The 17375-nt window shown below is 40.0% G+C and overlaps 1 protein-coding gene across 3 annotated transcripts in view; it reads right to left on the bottom strand.

Annotated features, from left to right (window-relative positions):
• Positions 1-17084, bottom strand: part of SLC30A4 (solute carrier family 30 member 4) — a 37288-nt gene extending 20204 nt beyond the window's left edge. The window contains exons 1-3 of one of the 3 annotated variants that reach the window (XM_027870164.1): positions 17000-17084; positions 15936-16490; positions 11214-11360 (exon numbers count right to left, since the gene is read on the bottom strand). In XM_027870164.1, coding sequence (XP_027725965.1) covers positions 11214-11360; positions 15936-16323 — 535 coding nt within the window. In that variant the 5' untranslated portion in view covers positions 16324-16490; positions 17000-17084. Of the gene's footprint in view, positions 1-11213; positions 11361-15935; positions 16491-16810; positions 16877-16999 lie in introns of those variants that run through there. The other 2 variants (XM_027870165.1, XM_027870166.1) reach the window with 2 other exon arrangements.
• Between the last annotated feature and the right edge of the window lie 291 nt (positions 17085-17375).

Here is a 17375-nt window from a genome sequence, read left to right as displayed (position 1 = left end):
TATCCATGGCAAAACTACAGGGCTGGGGGAGGGATTCAAGAGAATGAATCTAGGGTGTTTTCACACACAGATAACTGGAATATAAACGGATCTTTATAATCAAAAGACTGCTGCTAAGGTGCATTCGATCTGCACACAAACCAAACATTTAACAACTCCCTACCCAGCCGCCTTCAAAACAACAACAAAACACTCAGCAAAAGATATGGATCTGAAGAATTGTAGAGATCCACAGAATTCAGGGCTAAAATGCCTTTTACGCACATTCAAAAAGATATAAACATACACACACACCCAGTTGCTATTTGAAAAAATTTAGTTCTCACAGGCACACAAATAAGGACATGTGGAATTAGACGGTTTTGGTTTATGAGACTATGATCGGAAAACTAACCACAGTGAACCAAGGCTTCCTGATTTGGGTGGGGGGTGTGTATGGGGTGCTATACAGATGATGTTATAATGCAAAGCCTTGACTCCAACTTTACAAATGCTCCAACTGATTACACCTCAACTATGCAGTACTTTTCTGTTAGCTGAAAGTACTTTCAGATGCTAGCCACCTCACACAGTAACAGGTTCTAGACAACCCTGGGTACTAATATTATACATAATTATGGAACATATAACATTACACATAATTGTGTAATAAAGTCAGGAGGGTTTGGTGAGGAGGGGTAGCAGATGTGTGGGTCCTCCCTCTTTGGTACATTTAGGTGGTACATTGGGTAGAGTGCTGGGCCCAGAGTCAGGAAGAGCTGAGTTCAAACTTATCATTAAACACTTACTAGCTGTGTGATCCTGGGTAAGTCACTTAACTTCTGCCTGCCTCATCTGTAAAATGGGATTATAACAGCACTCATATCTCATGGGTCGCTGTGAGGATCAACCAGAATATCTGTACAGTGCTTAGCACAGTACCCGGCACCTAGTAGGTGCTTAATAAATGTTTATTCCCTCCCTCTCTCCTTCTGGGAGGAGAGCAGAGATCAAAATGTGAGACACTATGCTGAAATGGAAAGGCTGAGAATGAGGGCCTACCAAACAGCCACTGACAACGTACTGTATGCATGCAGGCACGATTACTTCACCTGGCCTGTTGAATCCCAACCAGAAGTAGAAGGGAGTGCCCTACCTGGAAGAGGCTCTGATTTTATCACTCCCCAGATCAAAACGTTTCCTGGCTTCCCCGCCTGCCTATCAAATAAAGTTTATTTAAACTTTATTATGAAGAGAAACCAAAAGGTTTTCAAATAGTGGCCACGTGATGAGAAATCCATTTCTTGCCAAATTGAATTATGTAACTAATTACAATTATTAGCTGCTCTAAAAAACTACCGCCATAACACACATGAGTATTGGCAAATTGGTGAGTAGTTAGGTACAATTGATCTAGGAGTCTGTATGTGTTAGCTAATTAGGGTGTTTTTGCTAAATATCTCTGGGGCCAAGTCTCACCTCAGGTTCAGGTGGGCAACAATTAGTCTATGGACTGCATGCTGGAAGTCTGGGCCTCGGCAGGTCCTTTGAGGCATGCCACCACTGACCCCAATCTGCTGAGACCTTTCTCTGTGGGTCCATACCTCTCAAGGACATTGACTCTTTCTGAATTGGATTATAGTACTTGTCACACAAGTCTTCTCTTTTCTACAGGACTGTAAGTTCCTTGAGGACAGGGATTCTGTCTTATTCAACTTTGTCCCCCACACAACAAGCACCAGGTGGATATTAGCCAAATGGAAACTTTGCCAACAGACTCATTTGGGAACTGTTTTCCTACGTATTCACTCCAATACAAATGGCTTTTTAACTGTGGTACAAAGAATTACCTGTACCATCGTCAGCCTTCTTGGCTCCTACTGCCATGTGGCTCAGCAACACAGGATGAAGTCCCGTAGGCCACTAGAAATTCCTGTTGCCTAATCTCAACTGATGTCTGATCATCGCATTCCACAGTCAATTCTCTAAATTCCTTCTTAACTCAAGCACCTAATCGCTGTCTCTCAGGTTTAAGACTTTGGGGAGAAAATCAAGGGCACCTCTACTGACTTCCTTCATCTCCTGTATTCCTTCTTTACAGTAGCAGAGGAAGAAGTGATGCTCCTTGACAAGGCCAACCCATCTTCCTGTGCCTTTGATCCTATTTCCTCTGGGAATTTGCCCCATCCCTCCTCTCATGAGCTCCCCTCCTCCATCTTGCCTTCATTTTCAATCTCTGACTATCTTATAGGCTCCTTTCCAGCTTCCTACAAACATGAAAAATTCTCCCTCATCCTTAGGAAACCTTCAAGTGACCTCATGATACCCTCATCCTAAATGCTTCTCTCCCAGACAGAAAGGTCTATACTCACTTCCTCCATTCAGTTCTTAACCCCTTGAATTTAGCTTCCGACTCCCTCACCTGACTGAAATGGTTCATTCTTCAGGTAACTGCTAATCCTGATGACCTCTTCTTAGCCCTCATCATTCTACCGGAACACCCCACAGCTCCTGGCCACTGTTCTCTCCTATGCACACGCTCACCATCTCCTCCTCCTTTGTCAGCCCTTTGGCCTGGGTGTCCTAAGGTTAAGGTTATCTTTCTTCTCTTTCCTTTAGACTTGAACTCAGAAAGACTTGAGTTCAAATTTGCCTCAGATGCTTACTAGTTGTGTGATTCGAGGCAAATCACTTAACTTTTCTATGCTTCAATTTTCTCATCTGTAAAATGAAGATAAAACCACCTACCTCTTAGGGTTGTTGTGAGGATAGAAACAGAGCTTGTAACAGCACTCTCCAAACCTTAAAGCACTACATAAATGTTAGCTATTACTCCCTTAGACTGTGAGCTAATTGAGAAAAAAGATTTCCTTCTCATTTTGGTTTTTTTTTTTCCCTTTATATCCTTAGTGCTTGGCACAGTTTCAAGGACATAGTAGGTCCTTAAAAAATGCTTCCAGGGGTAGCTAGGTGGTGCATTGGATACAGCACCGGCCCTGAAGTCAGGAGGACCTGAGTTCAAATCCAACCTCAGACCAAGCACTTGATACTTACTAGCTGTGTGACCCTGGGCAAGTAAATTAACCCCAACTGCCTAAAAATAAAAATAAAATGCTTGTTGACCAATATATGAAATAAGAGATAAACAGTGCCAGATTTCAAACTATATTGCAAAGCAGTAATTGTCAAAAACAACCTAGTACTGGCTAAGGATTAGAGTGGTGGATCAGTGGAATAGATTAGGTATACAATATTCAGAAATAAATGACAACAGTAATCTAGTATTTGATAAACCCCAAAATCCAAGCTTTTAGGGCAAGAACTCACTGTTCAACAAAAACTTCTGGAAAAAATGTAAAGCAGTTTGGAAGAAATTAGGTACAGATCAACATCTTACATCATATACCAAGATAAGGTCAAAATGGATAAATGATTTAGATATAAAGGGTGATATCATAAGCAAATTAGGGGAGTATGGAATATTTCACTTGTCAGCTCTATGGATAAGGTAAGAGTTTATGACCAAACAAGGGACAGAGACGATCACAGGTAGTAAAATGGATTTTTGATTACATGAAATTTTAAAAGTTTTTGCACAAACAAAACGAATGCAGCCAAAATTAGAAGGAAAATAAGAAAATGGGAAAGAATATTTATAACAAGTTTCTCTGATAAAGACTTTATTTCTCAAATATATAGGGAACTGAGACAAATTTATAAAAATATGAGCCATTCCTTAACTGATAGTCAAAGGATATGAAAGGCAGTTTTCAGAAGAAATCAAAGCTATCAATAGTCACATTAGAAAATGCTCTAAATAATTGATTTAATTAAATTAAAATTAAAACAATTTTGAGTTACCACGTTATATCTATCAGATTGGTTAACATGACAGAAAATGTCATGTTCAGAAAATGCTGGAGGAGATACAGAAAAATAGGTACACTAATGCATTGTTGGTGAAACTGTGAACTAGTCCACCCCTTCTAGAGAACCACTTGGAAATATGCCCGAAGGGCTATAAACTATGCACATCCTTTTGACCCAGCAATACCATTACTAGGTCTATATCCCAAAGAGATCAAATAAAAGGGAAAAGGACCTATGTATACAAAGATATTTACAGTAGCTCTTTTCATGGTGGCAAAGAATTGGAAAGTGAGAGGATGCTCATCAACTGGGGAATGGCTCAACAAGTTGTGGTATATGACTGTGATGGAATACTATTATGCTGTAAGAAACAATGTGTAAGATGTTTTCAGAAAAACCTGGGAAGACTTCTATGAACTGATGCAAAGTAAAGTGAGTAGAACCAGGAAAATATTATATACTGTAATAATGATCAACTGTGAAAGACTTAGCTACTCTTGTCAACGCAGTGATCCAAGACAATTCCAAAAGACTCATGATGATAAATGCTATCGATCTCCAGAGAGAGAATTAATGAACTCTGAGTGCAGACTGAAGCATATTTTTCAAATTTACTTTATTTTTCGTGATATGTGTTTCTTTTGCAAATGTTTAGATATAGAAATGTTTTGCACAATTTCACATGTATGCCACACATACAGATCATACTGCTTGGTTTCTCAAGGGGTGGAGTAGCAGAGAGAAAGAGAGAATTTGAAACTCAAAATTTTTTAAAATAAATGTTAAAAATTTTTACATGTAATTGGGAAATATTTAATGAAATAAAAATATATTAAAAAAAATAAGACAGGGGATAGCACCTGCTGAGAAAACTCTTTTAAGGGACATAAAATGCTCATATTTGGGGGTAGCTAGGTGGCACAGTGAATAGAGAACCAACCCTGGAGTCAAGAGGACCTGAGTTCAAATCTGGCCTCAGACACTTGACATTTACTAGCTGTGGGACCCTGGGCAAGTCACTTAGCCCTGACTGCCTTAAAAAAAAAATGCCCATATTCTGAAAATCTATACCTTTGCAATCACTGCATTTTCATCAAAGAGTGGTCACTCTTCAATTTCTTTCATTTATTTCCACTATAACTGTGCCAAATATCATTAGAAAAAACACTTAAAAAAAAAACAACACACAAAACACCAAAAACAACTTACTTATCAGCTACAGGCCAAGATCAACACACAAAATTATTTAGGAATTTACAGAAGGGTTGAATACAGAGTATCCCAAAGGTTTAAATGTTTTAAGCTATCAATGCTCATACCCTATACTTTAAATATATGTATATATATCTTCATATGAGGAAATGCAAAAATCAGAGGAAGGAAACAATGGAGAGGATCTGAGTAAAGAGGGACAGAAGCAAATGTAAGGAAATTACAAATAAAGAATCAAGCAAGATTTGAATGAAGAGACATGAGAAGACACTCCCAACCTATCTTCTTTGTGGAGGTGGGAGATGCACAGGTGCTACATATTGCACGTAATTTTGGATTTTTTCCAACGTATGGAACAGTTGTGCTGTTTTTTTTCCTTCTCTAAAAAATACTATTTATCATATGGGATGGATCTCTGGGAAGGTATACAGGCAAGAATCCAACTAAGGTCCTCTGACTCCAAATCCAGCTTTCTTCCCACTACAACACCCCATGATGCTGGTCATCGGGGTACACGGCACAGACCAAATGAAAAAGAGGAAACAGGTGAGTCTGAGGAACAGATCACAAGCCTCGCATGATTTAGTAATGAGGAGGGACTAACTTCAATTACTATGTGCCAGGCATTGTGCTAAGTGCTAGATATACAAATCAGGCACCTGATCAAGTGCTCTCTATGCCAAAGGCAGATCAGCTAATAATTATCTGATTTGCCTTCAACATTGACTTCCTCATTCAAAAGAAAGGAGAAGCAATGAAAATAAATTTTTATTTCCAATTTGATTTTCAGCAACAAACAGGAACTGGTAACTGGAGTGGATATGATGAGAACCTTGGAGAGAAGTGACTCTTTTCTCCTAGAGTCTGTAAGTGTTAAGGAGAGGAAAGCCAGGCATATATAGTATGACACACCCTAGATTTGGAAGGAACAGATTTCAAGTTGTTCAGTGAAAGCATAGGTAGCATCACATAAACTGAAATTCTATGGAGGAAGTCAGCCCCAAAGAGTTGGAAAGTCCTCAAAATTTTGAAGTAAAAAAGAGAAACAATTCAACTCTGGAGTCTGGAGGACCTGAGTTCAAATCTGGTCTCAGACACTTGACACTTATTAGCTGTGTGACCCTGGGCAAGTCACTTAACCCCACTGCCTAGCAGAAAAAAAAAAAGAAAAAGGAAAAAAAATAGAAACAATTCCAGGAAAAGGGGGAGGCTATCTAAAGCAGTAGTATCCATAAGTTTTGGATCGCGTACCCCCATAACAAAAAGCTTTTACACAGTACCCCCAAAACAAATATTTATTTATAAATTATATATGTGTACAATTGTTCTAGTAATTACGTACATTATAAAACTTTTACAAAATGGAAATTTTAAAAAAGAATGTGATAAAAAAAGGTGAGAAATTTTTTAAAAGATGATCTTCTTGGTAGCTGTTGGGAGGAAGGAATGGAGAGGTTCGAGATCTGAGGCAGGAAGACCAACGAGGAGGCTATTGCAACAGGGCAGGAGGAAAGTGATGAGGACCTGAATTCAACTGGTGATGGCTAAGTGAGCGGAGAGAAGGGGCAGATGGATGCTAGAGAGATGGTGCGCAGGCTGAATCGAGAAGACTTGGCTACTCACTGGACATGAGGGGTGACACAGGAGATGAGGAATTGAAGAGGACAATGAGAGAGCGAGAACCTAGGGGACTGGCAGGGTGGTGGTGCCCTCGACCCCAAAACAGGGAAGTGCGGCAGAGGTATAGATGTGTTGAAGACTGACGGAACAGTAAGATCTGCTGTGCATACTACAACCCATCCGTGCTTGCTCACCTGTGTGACTCACTCTGTTTTACCCAAAATGAAAAGGGGAGAGGGCAGGCTTTTCCTCACTGGTCACTGCTCTACAGCCCTGCCTCCCAGGGGCATCTACTGCAGCCCAGAAGTCAAGAGCTGGGGAGGATATTTTCCTATTGGCCCCTGCAGTTTCTGCTGAGTTTGCCTGGGCAGTGGGTAGGTTATAAGTGCCCTAGGGAAGAAGTGGAGAGGCTGAACTTTTGCACCATGCAGAGAAGGGGTGGAGAGGAGCAGTATCTGAAGATAAAGGCAGTTGACGCTGTGTCAGAGACAAGTCCTGTGATTACTCTATCTTCTCACTCTCCGACGGATCTCACCCCACTTGAGGTCAGACCACATCCCTCTTGGGATAAAGGTCACAGCTCCCACCATGGAGACCACTGGACTAATGAGATTAATGTAGACATCCAAGGAACTCACCAAACAATTTAGATATTAGAAAGGAAAGACACGTATTAAAGATGGAAGCAAGGACAGTTAATGGAGGCTGAATGCAAAATCTTGGCATATTCCTCTACTGAATACTATCAAAAGTGTCAAAGCTCAGAACGAGCTGAGGCTAGCAAAGAAAGATACAGAGACACAGCTAATTTCAGGGGTGAGGCTTGAACCCCCATCTTTTTGGCTCCGGGACCAGCTCTGCACCCAATATGCCACGTTGCTTATAGCCATTTATGTGTTAGATAGTATCTTAAGCATCCTCCACTCACCACACAACTTTATACGTTATCTCCTGCTTCTCTGGATGGGCTATTCCTCATCTCCAAAGTCCTTTATATCATCTTGTCTGATCCTCACAACAATCCTTCGAGAGGTAAGAGCTATTAGCCCCATTTTCCAGATGAAGAGACTAAGGCTCGGGAAGGTTACATGTAAGAGTCCGTGGTGAGATTTGAACTTTTTTTTTTTTGGCTAGGCAATGGGTTAAGTGACTTGCCCAGGGTCACAGAGCTAGTAAGTGTTATGTGTCTGAGGCTGGATTTGAACTCAGGTCCTCCTGAATCCAGGGCTGGTGCTCTATCCACTGCACCACCTAACTGCCCCTTGAACTGTCTTCTTGATTTTAGAAGTAATAGTATCTACTTATTGCACCAGATTCCAATGTAAAGGAGTCCTATTTTGACCTTAAGTAGTATTATGCAGTCCCTTAATCTGCCTTTCCCCATTTCAAAAAACTCTGAATACTTTAATTTAAAGGGCTTAGCTTTTGGGACCTTTTTTTAAACATAATTTTGCATGACCTAAATGTTAGCTATCACAAAGCAGGTAACGAATAAGAGCACACTCTTCTCACCTCTCAAGGAAGGAATCCCTAGGGAAAACTCACTGAACCCTGGTACTTTGTTAAAAGAAAAAAAATGAAAATCTCCACTTTTGTTCCTAGTTTAATTTATCCATACCGCCAATCTATGTGACTCTTTTACCTCAATCAATTTCCTTTCTTTTATATCATTTTCTCAAAAAAGACGACAAATCTATGGAGGTTACACTCCAAAACTTAGACCTCTGTTTAAATGGGATTTTTTTTTTTTTTACTGTTCCTCTTTGCCTTTATTTTCAGACTCTTCTTTGCTTCTATCTACTCCGCCCACCAACAACCTTCTATTTATTCACCTTCTTAACTTTGCACTTTTAAAGAAAAGGAAGCACCTGACACTACAGAGAAACTTGCAAAGACACAATAGTAGGACTGGTCAGATTTGTGATCTTTTACCTCCACATATAATACTGGCACTAAATGCTATCTGGAAAGAGAAATCTACCATGCAGGTACAAACCAAGCATTTCTTTGATATTTAAAAATAGGATGTTCTAGGCTGGTGATTTATCACTGCCTCTGAAGGAGAAGTGGGCATCTATAATCTTTTCAAATCTACATAGAAGCCTAGAGAAACCATTTGGGAATGTGTTCTTTCCTTCTGGAAGTCCACAGTGGGCTGTGGCTTGTAAGGCTTTCAAAGGAGCCAAGAATTTATTGGAGGAATCCCAGCCTATGAGGAACACCAGTTGAGGGAACGCCTGATGTGAAAATTCTCTCCCACTACTGCTGGACGATGAGCGACTCAAGTAAGTCTTGGAGAGTTTCCCAGGTCACTGAAAGGTTAGGTGATTTGCCCGTGGACACAAAGCTAGTGTGTCTCAGGCAGGGCTTAAACACCCAGGTCTTTCTCAAGGTCACACAAGATGATAGGGACATATGTTCCCCATGTAGGAGTACCATAATTGTAGGGCTGAAAGGTGCTCTCTGCTGACCAAAGCCATCCTTTTTCAAATGGGGAAACATTTAAAAAGTGATTTGCCAAGGCCACATAGCTAGCTTGTGGGAGAGCTGATATAGTCTCAAGTCTGAGGACTTCTAGTACAACTCCACCTAGTTAGAAGGAGAGGATAAATCTAACAGTATTTGATGGAAGGGCAAGCTTGTTTTAGATGAGCCAATTTCTTTCTTTCTTTCTTTCTTTCTTTTTCTGCCCCTGAAGAAAACGTCAAATTGTAACAGGCCAACAGAAAGAATATTGAGAAGTTCCAGAGGACACATCCTCTAGATCTTCCTTCCCTGGTTTTCTGGATGTTAGCTTTCGGATGTTATGCACACTAGGGAAAGGATCCCTACCTCACCTCCTTCCCAGACCAATTTGAAGATAATCTGCTCTCATAGGAGTGCCAAACTTTCTCCGATAATCCTCCCAAAAGAGCACAGGAGGTTCAAACACCATCCATCAGCCTTTCCTACCATGAAGGGCTCCAAGACTGCAGGGAAGATTGTGAAACTTTCACGTTACATTCTCTAATCCTCCTGGCCTACCTCCTCAGCAGGTGCGAGTTGCCCCGAGTCCCAAAGCCCTCTTGGACTTCACTTGCTCATTTTTTAATCTTAGATTACATAAAGATCTGAATGACTACATTGCCCAGACCAATCCAGTTGATTAAGAAGTATGACAGTATATGATTATACATCGTTATTCCACACAATTTATCACCTTAAGTTTCTCATGTTTTCTTTTTCTAATACATTAAAAAAAAATTTTAAAAACCTTTTTTTAGATGCACCTTGATTAAATAGGCATATATTGCAAGTTGTTGAAAGTTGGGGTTCCTGTCAGTAATGCTATCTCCAACTTCCATAATGCAGTGGCTTAATAAGCCATATAAAAGGCTGAAATCTTCAGATCTCAACTGCAAAAGTGTGCTGAGTGAGCAAGCAAGAGGATAAGGAAGCCACTCTTCTACCTAACCTTAAATAGCTATCGGGTCAGCCAGGTAAAATTTCAAGTCACAATCTGGTATACTACATGATAAAGCCCGTGTGGATCCAGATGGTCAGAAGAGATTAGCACAAAGAAAAGAGGGACTGTCATATTAGCTCCATGAAGCAGTATTTCTATCAAACTGAACTAAAAGATGGTAATTACAGCTTTTAAGGCAGCTACTGAAGGTATTAATTTAATTTAATTGGCAACTCCTCCCTCCCTAGTTTTGCACCCACACCATTTGTTCATGTTGTTTCTCCTGTGTAATTAGCATCTATTGATTTTAATTTTATGTATTTTATAAACAATTATAAACTGTAACACACTAATTAAATAAAGGGAATAAGAAAGGATCACAAGTATGCTTCACTTTCACCATAAGTAAACTTCATCTTTTAAAGAGAATTAAGTCTACAGTATAAAATAGAAGTATGATTTTCATTTTCAAAAGAAGTTAGTGGTCAGAAGTGCCATACTTGCAGTATGTGCTTACAGAAGATACTTTTATACTGACATTATACATTTTTTAAGATTTACAAAGTCCTTCCTGTACAGAGATGCTTAGAGTTCAAAATCTTCTAAGGTTTTAATGACTCATCAGAAACTCATTTGTATCACATTATAGTTTAAAAAAAAAAAAGTGTCTAACCAGAATGGTAGGGAACAGAGTGTTTTGATGCACTGAGGTTTTAACTGAAAATCTGTCTGACCCCATCCTGAAATTTTAAAATGTATGAGTATACCTTCCCCACTTAGTAAGTAGGGTATGCTGAACATAACCAAAACTTTCTTTGATAATCAGATTCTGTCATGTTCAGGATCACTACGAAAAATAACAATCTCTGTAGATGGAGAAGATATAAAAGATTTAGTTAGATTTATAGACTTCATGACATACCCAGGAAGCTGCTTTTGTAAAAACAACAAAAATATCTTTTATCAGTATACCCCTCATAAGAACATTTCTTTAAAATTTCATTGAAGAATCTGGGTTAGTCGGGCTACAGTTAATCAAATTATGCTATAGACTCTGATAAACCAATAGCAACCCTAATTCACCTACCTAAACGATGAAATCCAAAGGTGAATCTTTTGGTTGGTGATTTTGCTGAAAGCCACAAAGCTAACAAAGTAAGTATGATGGCGCTGAGGTCAGTTAACATGTGAAGTGCATCTGTCATGATTGCTAGACTATTTGCAATATATCCGCCTTAAGACGAAGAAAAAAAAAGATTGAATAAGTCAATAACCAATAACCAAGATTAGCAAGCTAGAAAGATTAAACTGTGCAAGGTTCTAATAAGATTGTAATTAAAGCTCTGAATGTGGAGGATAGGCTCTTTTAAAGCAAGGACTGACTTTTATTTTGACTTTGTAGCCCCACTCCTAACATGGTGCCTTATTATACAGGAGGTATTTATAAATGCTTGTTCAAATGTATGGCCCTACTGCGAATAAATGTTCATTCTAGATGGGATTCTGTCCATTCCTCTTTCTCATCTACAAAACATAAATTCCTTAAACCGCAAAGTTCAAGGGAACTATTTTGCCTATATACATATGGCAACATCTTCTAATAGATGTTATGTCATACAGCAATACCTCTTAACATAGGGAAAAATGAATTTTATAAACTATTTAATACTATATTATATTAGCCTGACAACTAGTATATAGGATATTTTGAAATTTACTCTTTAAAAAAAAAAAAAAGGACTAACTAGGAAGATTAATTCCATGTGTACCACCCAGTGACTCACTTTATAAAATTTTCAGGCCCCTTCATTTTGGTTAAAGCTGGATTTTGGTCTTTAATATTTTAATTGATGCCTTGTTTTCATCACATTCATTTGAAAATGTATCCCTTTCTCCAAACTAGCAAGTTTTCCCTTGGAACAAAAATTAAAACAGTTCAGCAAAACAATAGGGTCTAACGGTATAATATTTGATACCATATACCTATTGTCTCTCACCTTTGTAATGAAGGCACTGGGAATGAAGGGAGGGAAACTTGCACATATGCTTGACTGATTGATACTAGAATGGTCTGCCATTTTCCTTCTTCAGCTCATTTTACAGATAAGGAAACTGAGGCAAACAGGGTCACATAGCTAGTGTCTTGAGGTCAGATTTAAACTCAAGTCTTCCTGACTTCAGCTCTAGGAGCTCTTATTCACTGCACCCTACCATAATGGTCTGCCCCAAGGTGGTGGTGGGGGGAGTGGCCTCCTATGCTAACTCTCAGTTGTCTTTATTTGCATTTATCTTATTAGTGATTTGGAGCAGTCTTTCATATGAATGTTAAGTCTGTAATTCTGAGAACTGTTTCTTCTGATCCATTGGGCAATTGCTCTTGGCCTTATTTTTGTAGTAATTTTTCATTTGGCCCTATCATATAATGAAACAAAAATGAAGAATGCAGGACACTTTGATATCACACCCTTACCAAAGATAACTAATGCAAAGATTCCCCCACCAATTGTGCCCCTTCTTCAGAACTGTATTTTGAATCACTGCCTATGCTGTTGATAACGTTCACCAGCTCCTCTAATCCCCAATTTAGATGAACAGAATAACTAAGCATTTGTGAAGAACTTCCCAAGTCTCAGTCCTAAGTACACACACATACAAACTGTGTTGCATCACTAATGTGAAAATGTTTAATAGAAATGTGTATGTATAGCCTATATCAGATTGCGAGCAATCTTGGGGAGGGAGGGGAGATAAATTTAAAACTCAAAAGCTTATGGAAGTGACTTGTTGATAAATCAAAATAAATTAACAAAAAAAAGAGATACTAAAAGAAAAAAAACAAACTGTGTTGCAAACTTTCAATTATCCTTGACAATGAAGACACTCAGATAATACAAAAGATAGTGTAAAAAATACTCTATTTTATCTCATAATTTCAATATACACAGAAAACTGGTGAGAGAAGGATTCAAAGAGATACACCCTTCTAAGTTCAGTCCCAATGGATCAGTTTAACTTTATGGCCAGGGACTTGGGTGGTTATTTTTTGGGGGTACACTAACAGCTTTTTACATTCAAAACTGGAGTTTCAAAAACAGTTTGCCTTGTAAAATCCTATTTCTACTCAGAGTATTTCTGAAAAATTTCTGAATTAGGAATTGCTGATAAAGGTCTGATAAAAAGTATACAAAATCAACAAAAAATAGACCAAGAGCCATTTCCCAAAGGTCAAAGGATATGAACAAATAATTCTCAAAAGAATTGTGAACTATCAACAACTATTAGAAAAACTGCTCTAAATCAATAATAAAGATAAATGCAAATTCAAATAAATCTGAGGTTTTAGCAAACTGGTAAATATTGTAACATATGGGAATAGTCAACGCTAGAGAGGTTGGGAAGAAAAGCATACTGATACATTGTTGGTAGAGCTATAAATCCATCTAATAATCCTGGAAAGTAATTTGGGATTATGCTTTAAAAAAAAAAAAAAACACAACTGACTAAAATGTCTTTGACCCAGAGTTCCCACTGCTAAGCATATATATAACTCCAAGGAGATTAAAAACACAATTTTCATCCCATGTTACAAGGTCCCATATGTTATAAGATAATCATGGCAGCACTTTTGTGGTAATAAAGAACTAGAAATACAGTAGGTGGACTTTGACTGATAAATGACTACGTGAATATAATGAGACATTACTGTGCAATAAGAGACACAGATGGGATGAATTAAGATAAATTATCCATCATAATGGAGAAAAAACTTAGAAAATACAAGAGATACTATAAAATTCATTTCAATTTCTTCATAATGTGAACATAGAAATTTGGTGAGAGAAGGATTCAAATAGATAATGCCTTCTGAGTTCAATCCCAACTATGGGAAGACATATGATTTGATACATAATTAACATGGATAAGACGAATTTAGAGAAATATAGTTAGATTTATAAGAACTGGTGCAGGAGGAAGTTACCAGAACCAGGAACTATACTCACAATGACTACAAAGAAAATGGAAAGAACAATAAAAATGCAAATGAACAATGGAAGACCAAGCTAGGTCTCAGAGAAGGATGGAGAAAATGCATCTTCTTCAATTCACTGTAGGTGGGAAACTATGGGTGTGATATGTTGTGTAGGCTAATCCTTATAAAGACAATCTGGGAGCTATCAATATGTATGTGAGAACTTTCAATAGTAAATCATTACTCAACTCTCACATTCAGAAACAGAGTAGACTCATAGGAGTATTAGATAGCTTAAGTCATCGAAATTCATGTTTTTTCTCAGATCAGGAAGATGTTAAAACCCTCTTAGAAAGCCCTTCTCGTATATCAAAATAAAATATTTGAGAAAATTCTATGACCTCTTTTGGTAAAATAGTGCCTTGTAAAAAAAAAAATTTTAAGTTGTAAAAGGGAGTCACTAGCTATTTCTCAGACTATGTGTAAAACTTGACTCCAACCTTCCAACTAACTGACTTACAGTCAAGTGTTTCAGAAGTGGAGTCATGAGAATCAACTCTGCTGGAAAAAAAATTTCAGCATCATTAGGCATTATCATACACATCATGGTTCACGACATGTGAAAATGAAATCTCTTTCATGTGTGTGAAAATGAAGCATCTTTTCTCCCCTAATACCACTTAGTAAAAACTACCTTTGAGGGACAGCACTAGGCACAATACCTGGTACAAACGTATTTATCAAACGTTTACTGACTGACTGGACAGATAGCAGCTACACTGAGTGGCTGCGTAAAACCACTGAACAGAATGCATAAAACACTAGGATGTCTACAGTTATCCTTTCCATCTTCCTCCTAAAAGAGGATAAACTGTATGAAGTTTATAAAACAGAAAGTCCATCAAAATAGTGATTTTCCAAAAAAAACCTTGGAGTCCCTTTAAGTTTAAATTATTTCCCAGGAGGTGGGTAGGTGGTATAGTGGACCAGGAGGCAAGAAAACTTGGGTCTATAAATCCAGACTCAGCCACTTGATGTGTGACCCTAGGCAAGCCACCTCCCTTTGCCTCAGTTCCTTCATCAGTAAAATGGAGATGATAATAGTATATATTTCCCCAAGGTTCTTGTGAGGATAAATGGGGATAATATTTGTAAAAAGAGCTATATAAATAATATAGAGCTATTATTGATATTAACTAATAATTATTAGCTATTACTATTTTAATAACTTATTATTAGCTAGTAATATCCTAAGAGGATCAATCTCTTGGATGAATTAATCAGTCCATGCAATTTAGTATTACTTTAAGGGGTTCTGGTGTTCTCCTGAACTCAAAGGGTAAGAATTTGAATATACTACCACAAATCAGGGTGTGGTAGAAATATGATCTCTAATTCTGGCTCTACTTCCTAGCTGTGGGATTGGATTAGATGATTTTTAAGGTTCCTTCCAGCTCTAGTCTAGATTTCTGCCATGATTAAGTCGAACTCTGCAATCAAAAATGAAAAGTCAAATGACTTCTTGCAACACTAATCCTTCTGCAGAGATTTTTTGTAAACAGAAAAAAAAGAAGTGAATAATACAATTCAGTTAAAAAAACTCAATCCTTTTCATCTGATGATAGACATGTTCTAAGAAAAATGTCCTCCTGAAATATATGTTCCCCATTCTTTAGGCACTTAGGTTGGTTTGCACATCAGAACACACTCACAGTATCTTTGATAATTAGCAAACTCTCTCCCTTGAAAACAATTATTAAACCTCAAGTCAAGAGTCTAACATTCTATATTGCCTTTTCTGGCTAGGCACAAGGAGAAAAAGCCGATAACACAACTCACCCACAAGTTCACCAATCATGAAGAGCAGGTAAAGAACACCAGCGATGGTGAGCCTGGTTTTCACTTTTCTCAGTTTCAGTAACTCTCTCTGTTTCCGACAACTGTCACAAGGGTCTACTTTGAAACCCAGCTGGCTGCTGGGCAAAGGTCCGTCCTGATCCAGTAAGGAATCATCATCGGCCTGGAAGGCCAGGTGGGTCCCATTAATAGTTTCTGGGGTCTCCAGGCCATCATCAGCAACTACAACTCGAAGTTTATTAAACCTGGGGAAATCCTCATCTCCTACTTCATCCGAGAAGTCAAAGGCGCTGGTATCGTTTAGAAACGGAGGCGTATCATCTTTTCTCCACCACGACTTCAGACGGTTCCATACATTGGCTCGGGCCATGGCTGAAGCGACGGCTGGGCTGGGATCGGGGAATCCGTCGGCTCTAGACCACCCACCGCCTGAAGACTACCAGTCACCAACTTGTCTTCACTGGAAATGGAATTCTAGGTAGAGCAAATCTGGAAATGGAATTCTAGGTAGAGCATATCCGTCTGTTTCTTCCCATCCTAGGAAAAAGGGAGTAAAATAAAAAACTAAATGTCTGCTACCTTTGGCTTTAGTTTAAATGCCCCAGCTGGGACACAACGTCTAAGTTAACCCGAGCCTACGCCTGCCCCGCTCTCTGCTCCACGGCGCTTGGGAACCCCTACAAAGTTAGGGCGCCCGCGGGGGGCGGGGGAAGATTGGTAGCGATGGGACGGGGCAGAGTCCGGACAGCAGGCGTAGGACACGGGCTCCCAGACGGGACAAAAGCCCAGGCAGCAGGAGCGGAGCCCAAGGGAGGTCTTCCCCATCGGCGCACTAGGAAGCCCTGCCATCCACTCACCGGCACCTCGGTCGCCCGCTTGCTCTCCGAGGGGGAACCCAGAGCGCCTGGGCTGGAGCGCCTCCCTCACCCCAGCTCAAGGGGCCGAGCCCGGGGGCTACCCCCACAGCTCGAGCCCCCGTCACCCTGGTGGGTCCTCGTTCCCCGGTGGGTCCCGCGTCCCATCACTAGTGAGTCGGTGCCAGATACCTGGGGCACTGGTGCGGCGAGCTCTCCTGCCCGACGCCTGCTGGGGAGCCTCCGCGCAGGGGAGAAGTCATCTCCCCGGCCCGCCTCGGCCCGCTCCTCCGCCGCCGCGCTCCGCCCCTCTGCAGCAAGGTCAGCCTGGCGTTCCCTGGCTCCTTTATCCAGCCCCGGGACGTAGAAGCGCCGAGGGGACCGGAGAACAGAGCAGAGGAAGGGGCGGTGCGAGGAATTCACGTCGCTGAGCGCCGCACCGCTCCCGGAGCCGGCTCCCCCGAGTCAGGCAGCTTTTGCGCTAGCGCAGCCTCCCGGAGCGAGGGTGCCTCCCGCGCTCCCGTGCCCCTGCGCTCCTTGCGTCTCACCCCCTCAGCCTCCGCGAGGG

This window comes from Vombatus ursinus, unplaced genomic scaffold (genome assembly GCF_900497805.2).
Source record: "Vombatus ursinus unplaced genomic scaffold, bare-nosed wombat genome assembly UNPS02014794.1, whole genome shotgun sequence".
In the NCBI taxonomy this organism is placed as follows: domain Eukaryota; kingdom Metazoa; phylum Chordata; class Mammalia; order Diprotodontia; family Vombatidae; genus Vombatus; species Vombatus ursinus.
This window is presented reverse-complemented; position numbering and strand designations above follow the sequence as displayed.